This window comes from Anneissia japonica, unplaced genomic scaffold (genome assembly GCF_011630105.1).
Source record: "Anneissia japonica isolate Jap-2015-1 unplaced genomic scaffold, ASM1163010v1 scaffold16662_len1167910_cov178, whole genome shotgun sequence".
Classification (NCBI taxonomy): Eukaryota; Metazoa; Echinodermata; class Crinoidea; order Comatulida; family Comatulidae; genus Anneissia; species Anneissia japonica.
The window spans coordinates 715,576-722,763 of NW_022732216.1; the positions used below are offsets into that span (position 1 = coordinate 715,576).

Sequence of the window (7,188 nt, forward strand, 5' to 3'; positions counted from 1 at the left end):
GATTAGTTCATTTAGCTCATTTCAGAGAGTACGTATGAATAAAAACTGACTATTGAACAGGCAAAAACAAAATGGATTACAAAACGCCAAAGAACGTACGCGTCCGCCAGAAGTATAATTTAGACTATTACCCGTGTTTATCACAGCTAATCTAATTAAATATATATACACATTTCGCATTTACTTCGCATGTTAATTTAATCTTTTTAAACAGATGGAATACATTCATTATGAATTAATGTAAACTATGAATTGACCAATCACATTTCTAGGATATAATACTCAAGGGGTATTATGTGGAACGGAGGCATCTCAAAAGATTAAATCGTATTATTATGCAATATTATATGTAGGTTGCTTTCCATTTAATTAATTGTAAATGACACCACATCAAGTTACTGGAGTTGAGAAGCCGTCAGTGCGTGTACCTTTAAAGTCAGGCTCCGGAGGAAAAACAATTTTTGATATGTTGTAGAACTGATTTTTCTAAGACAGAAAAAAGTACGGTAGTTTGATCAAAAACTGAGCAATGGTGAATTAGATACAGATTTTTGAATATTTAAAAACTGGGGGAATAAGGAGTAAAAATGGGCGGTTACGCCCCTTTTTCCCCCAGTTTTTAAATATTCAAAAATCTGTATCTCATTCACCATTGCTCAATTTTTCGTCAAATAACTTTTTTCTGTCTTAGAAAAATCAGTTCTACAACATATCAATTTTTTTTTCCTCTGGAGTCTGAATTTAACGTGTCATCATTTATTAAAGATGAAACTGTATAAATAGCCTACTGCTGGGTTGCGCTGGCTGCGTAATTACATATTTATTTTTATAGGCCTAAATTATTTTTAGAATTTATTAAAATACTCAAAGTGGTTCATTCTTTAGTACTGGATGCACAGGCCCAGATAATAACGCAATGATATGCAACAATATCCGAAGGATAGCCGCATCCATGATTACTTAATACCCATTTTAATAGGCCTAAAACTTAAAAAGTGGAGCTGTCTTGGAGGTTAGATGAATTTGTTTTCCAATCCTAGGGCCTTGCAGGCCCTTATTTAGGCTACTCCCCGGCCCCTACTTAATATCGTCGTCACCGTCTATCAGTCCCCTGTAAATAGTCTTCAGCATGGTTTCAATACAATCCCTACACGCTATCACCGACAGCTTTTGGTGATGCTGATTGGTCGGTCAAATCAGGGGAACCTTCCTGATAGCGTGGGGGACTGGCTACACATTGTGGCGACTGTGTAGCGATTTTATGGAAAGCCCCACTACTTACGCCAACAATTAACATCTTGCAGTTGATTGTGATGCATACAAAATCAACAAAGGTCTATGCGATATTGACAGCATTAGCAATGGAGTATACCGGGATATGGGATTTAAACATATTATAAACAAATGCAATATTAATTCTAAAATGTATTTGTGAGCTGAACTATGCAGCATTGACACCATAAGAGAATTAAAACATTAAACATACAATTAATTTTTAAAATAATTTATGATTTTATTATCAAACACTCACTGACCAATCAGCGTCACCAAAAGAGTCGACGATAGCGTGTAGCGATTTTTATTGGCCTATAAACCAGGCTTTACACAGAGAACAAAAAAAAAAAAACAAACAAACAAACAAAAAAACAAATGCTCAGCACATGAGATGAAATACAAACGTGTAATTATTACGGTCACTTCAGTCCATTAATCGGGTATCAAAGGGCACGAAGTATTGCTTTGCGTCCATTAATTGCGATTACACTAATCTCTATAGCAATAGTTTACATTATAATTTCATCAGCTAAAAGTGTTATTTAAACCAGGGAACAGTTAAACTAATTTAACTGTTCCCTGTTTAAACTAGGCATGAAATAATGTTACAACCTAAGCGTAAACTTCTGAAATGAAAGACGCCATTATAACATGAAGGGGTTATCGTGTTTCAGCCGAAATCGAAAGCAGTTTTCAAAGAGTTGTTATTTTACAAAAATAATCCGCATTTAGAAACAACGCATGCGTGGTTGCTAAACAAGAGTTACCTTAAAAATTCTAATAATAACCCCGTATTACCGTTCTTTGGTTGTTTTCTTTTGGGGTGCTACTAGAGTAGTGGTTTACTGTTACTAATGGAAGTGGGCAGGGCATGCTAGCAGAATGTCAGGCAATATACAGACCAAAACAGTAGCAGAATGGAGAATTACGGAAGGCAAAAGCAACAGGAGAAGAAAGCGCAAAAAAAAAAAAAAAGGAAAGATGAGATCGATAAATACTAGTGAAGAGCGAATTGGTGCAACACAGCAAAGAGACAGAATATGATGTCAACATGTCCAGCAGTGGACTGACAATAGTTGATGATGAATACTAAGCTAAATGTAGGCACTTGAAAATAGTACACCCCACCCACCCTCAGTTTTTCGCCTCAACAACTCATAGAAATAAATAATATTGGTCGATGAACTATCAAGAGTTATACCGATATATCCTTATTTTGAATTAAATTTTGAACAATTCTCTGTAATAAGGAAAATAAAACAAAGTGTGAATTATAAAAAAGGGTTATCAATGGCGCAATCGTGTTAAAGTGACAAAAGATTTGAATGTCATTTTGTATATATTGTTGGTGACTCTAATAGTAACACCGTGGGTTATTATTAAGAGTAGTGGGTTATTATTATAGATTAATTTCTAGGCTGGGTTACTATTAGAAGAGGGGTTACAAAAAAGGGTAGGTCTAATGGGTTATTATCAGACGTTTTACGGTGTATTTCGTTTTCTGGTTGGACTGTGAATGTGATAGAAATTAACGATATAGAAATGATAGAGATGATGATGATGATGATGATGATGACGACGATGATGATGATGATGGTGACGGTGGTGATGGCATTGATGATGGCATATTGGACACAACGATAGAGAGAATAATTAGTTATCAAACAAGAACAAAGACAATTTAATGTACTGCTCTTAAAATAACTAAAGCAGGTAATTGAGTTTTAATTACAGAGTTGTAAAATTCTGATGCCCTATCCATTTTTATTTTTAAATTGTATTTACTGTATATGAAATTTATTCAGCGCCATAAACAATTCAAGAACTGCTCTAGATAACTTCTCCCCTATGGTCATTGGATACAGAAACATTTATGCTTAATGTGTAATCTCTCTCTGCTCCCTGGGGGAAAATGCAAGTAATATCACTACCAATTTGTTTCAAGATCATTCAAAACCAGATCAGATACCCATTTAAACTCCTGGAGGAAAAGTGGCAAACGCGGAACACGAGTAAGGTTACTGACAAGCGTCAGTAACAACCTTATCGTCGACCTCTCGATTGAAAGCCCAAATCGCAGAGTGCCTAGAGCGTCCATCTACAATCATAAAGACACCCAAATGGTGTATTTAACAACAGTTCACGATAACATCGTAGAGTGTTAAGCCATCCGCTATATAGTTGAATTCATATAACATACAAATAAAAGTACTTCAGCTGTATCTATTTCAAATAGGATGATTTCCTAGCTTTGAATGTGTAAAGTTATTTAAACAATGTAAAAAAGCTACAGTAATTTAAATGGAAAATATTATACCGTTAATATAGGCTACGGTATTAGGTATAATTATCTGGAAAATAACAGAGCAAGTATATTTTCAAGAAACGGTACAGCGAGATAGATTTCACACACTTCCGATTTAACCAGTGCCAATCAATTTGGTTGACGCATTACATTTCAACAGAGGCAGAACATTATATAAACTTTAAATGTGATGGCTTTTTCTAAAAGTTCCAATAATGGCAAGAATCTTAATGATTAACAGGAAAATACGAAACTGAACAGTGAAATAGACCTGGCATCTGCAAAATTAAAGGTATATTTTCCAGAAACGTTGCAACTAGCAATGCAAGACTAGGATGTACAGAAACTCGATGATTACAGAAAAAATATAAAACTGAATTGTGGAATACTATCTGGATAATTACTATGATAAAGCAAAAGCATATTTCTGAGAAACGTTGCAACTTGGAAGGCTACAATGTAGGCCTCTACCGTAAATGTTAAAGTAAGTTTTATAAGGCAATACATTAATGGTATTTTTTTTTCTGAGGCTTTAGTGTTGCACTTATTCAAAGAACGGTGCGTATTCAAAAGCGGCGTTTATTACCAATTATTGCGGTGCTAAAATATGTCTATACCACTTATTTTAAATCTGTAAGAATCGGTTACTTAATAATCCCTATATTCCGATTTTTTAGTTTCGATAATCAACGGTCATTGAAGATTGGTGGCAGTGTTTGGTTACTCAAAAGTACAACATTTGAGTAACCGAACACTAAACACTTAAAAGTGTTTAATAACACAAAAATGCAGAAAACAGTTGTACAATTGTTCATATGCATTGACCTTCGATATTCATGTGCAGTTGATGCTACGAAGATGTTCATGCGCAGTTGAAACTACAGGATGTATTATAACGCCAAAGCCCCGTCTAGACTGTAGAATGCTCATATAATCATGATGTGCCTATATATGGTTATCATGTGATGTCATTATGACCATATTTAGTTTTAGGCATGTCACATGCGGTTGGGTTTTGGTCTCTGAACCTCGAGGTGGAGATTTGAATCTTCGCTGTGCATTTTACCTTTCTTAGCCAAACCACTTTACATGCGTTTGTCTCTCTCCAACCAAGAGTATAAATGGTTACCTGGTTGAAATATACTAGGCGAAGTTAAAAAGGTGGAAAAGAACTGGTCACCCTACCACACAATACCGAGGCTTAGTACGACGGGCTCCCACCTCATTACCGTTATCTTACCTTTAGGCGAGACATTTTTGTATACCTGTTTCGCGAACTTACTTTTTCAAAGATCGTCAGAGGAGAGCGAAAAAAAAAATTAAAATAAAATTGCATTTTTTCATATTTAACAGGTAGTTTTGCCAAAAACATCCAGACGGAGGAGAAAATAAAAATTTTATTGGTGAATGTAAACAATGCAATAATGAAATGGTTAAATGCTATAAATGTATACAATTAGGAAGAAATATACATCTTATTTTTGGAAATTTCAAGGTAGTGGCGGGCGTAATAAAAATAAAGATAAGACTGAAATTTCCATTTTTAGTGCCGGTGGGTGTGCTAATTGGTCAAAAATAAAAATTTTCTTTTTATTCGAAACCATCGTTATTGGTGAAAAGCTGGTTTGCTTAACAAGGTATAAAAAAAGCCTCACCTTACAAACACTGGTAACAGCTGCAAAGAATTAAAGTGGCTACATACAGAGGCCTTGTTGACTGTCATTTTTTCGCAATATAATAAACTGCGACCATAATGTTGTAAAATTTCATTAAAACATAATAACAATAATAATCTTTAATTATTAATAGGCATATGGAAAGCTGAGAAAAGTCATATGTAGAAGACATAAAAAAAAAGAGTACAGAAAAGAATAGCAAAGAGTACAGAAAAGAATAGAGAATTTGAAATTAATAATTATGAACATTGACAAGAATTTACAGAATACAGATCAAGCTGCAAAACTTTCAACACTATCAAATATTCTTTGACAAAAAAACTGCTGTATGCTCATAGTCAACATGTGCCTATATATGGTCAAATGAAATTTGAGAGTCTCGTCAGGGCTTTAGAGAACTAAACATGGCAGTGTACACTAATAAGAACAAGTGCTTCCAATGAACATACTATGAATAATAAAATTAGCGTACTATATAGATTAAGATTATTTATTTTAACTGAAAAAACATTGCTGGAATTAATACATACTTAATAATAAGTAATAATATAGTAGTTTGGTTTATGTTTAATTTATTTAAATTTTTTTGTATATATATTAAATTACAAAAAAAAAATTAGTATGGAATGAATGTTAGAAAATTGATATAGGCCTAATTAGGTGAAGGCGAGTCCTATTCTTAATTCCGTAGCCAGATAATAATAAGAATTAGACTAATTATTTGAGTAGTACGATTTAGTTTAAGCACCATGGCCAACTTCCAGTAAGCTGCATAATCGCCAGTATAATTGCATATTCGAAACAGGTTAAATACAAATTGACTATTTTAAGTCTTCTTCAATCCTCTGATACTAGATTATCGACGTCCGAGTCCGTCAATGGGCTATCAAGTCGCTGCGAATCAGCGCCTGAATGAATAAACTCATTCGAGACTGAAGTCTGCCTGTCTTTGTCCCAATTACGTTTCTCTTCTGATATATCGTCATCGCTCTCAATTTGGAAGTAGTTGTCGCGCATATCTAACGTCAACGTCACCATATCTTCAATGGAAACGTTTGATTGGCCACGCCTGTGCGTGCAAGTGAATGGTGACGATTCGGAATGTATACTACTGGAAAGATCAACCATCTCTTGGGGATGAGTTTCTTTTTCCTCTATGTCTGTCTCATCCTCTTCTATTCTCTCGTCTTTCCTCCCTTTATTTTGCAAGGCTTTCTCTGCACTTTCCACAATCGCACTTTCTGTTGCGACATGTTTCGTGTTATCTTCTAGATTTCTTTCCTCTGAGAGATTATCTTCAAATGGGCTTCGAATTACAAAAAACTCATCACTTCTTTCAACTTCTCTCGTGTCATTGTCCAATGTTTTCTGATCATCTAATGAGTTCAGTAAATCAGATTCATCTGATATCTTTTGTTTTTTCTCGGCAATTGTTTCAACTTCTGAAACGCTATCAGAAAGATTTTTATTATTAATCGGTGGTGCATGCTGTACTTGTGTAATAGCCTTTGTTTTGTTCACAATTCTTTTTATATTTAACTGTTGAATATCGTGGCATGATTCAGGAGAGGAATAATTGTCATTAACGATAACAGTTTGTTTTTCACCAGTTTCATTGCTGCTACTATTCTCTTCACTACAGATCTGCAGCGTCTCCTCTTCTGGAACCAAATTCATTGTGCTCTCCTCAAGTTCGATATGCCTTAGACGACGACGGTCAAAATGCTTTATACTCAACTGAAAACAATTAAAAAAAAAACTATAAGCAATAAGAAACCAATGCATTAATAATAATAATAATAATAACTGGGCACTTTGATAGCTTATGTATTTGAATGAGAAAAATAAATTAATATAACATTAATTTTGTTTTCTTTCTATTCCATCTATTTCACTTTTCTTCTTTTTATTTTCTATCCTTTTCAGGTAATA

General features: G+C 34.3%; 1 protein-coding gene across 1 annotated transcript in view; it reads right to left on the reverse strand.

Moving 5' to 3' along the window:
- Positions 1-2,928: 2,928 nt before the first annotated feature.
- LOC117115605 (ankyrin repeat domain-containing protein 27-like) overlaps positions 2,929-7,188 on the reverse strand; it is a 60,667-nt gene continuing 56,407 nt past the window's right edge. Inside the window, exon 25 of the mRNA XM_033259472.1 lies at positions 2,929-6,993. Coding sequence (XP_033115363.1) covers positions 6,094-6,993 — 900 coding nt within the window. The 3' untranslated portion in view covers positions 2,929-6,093. The remainder of the gene's footprint in view (positions 6,994-7,188) is intronic.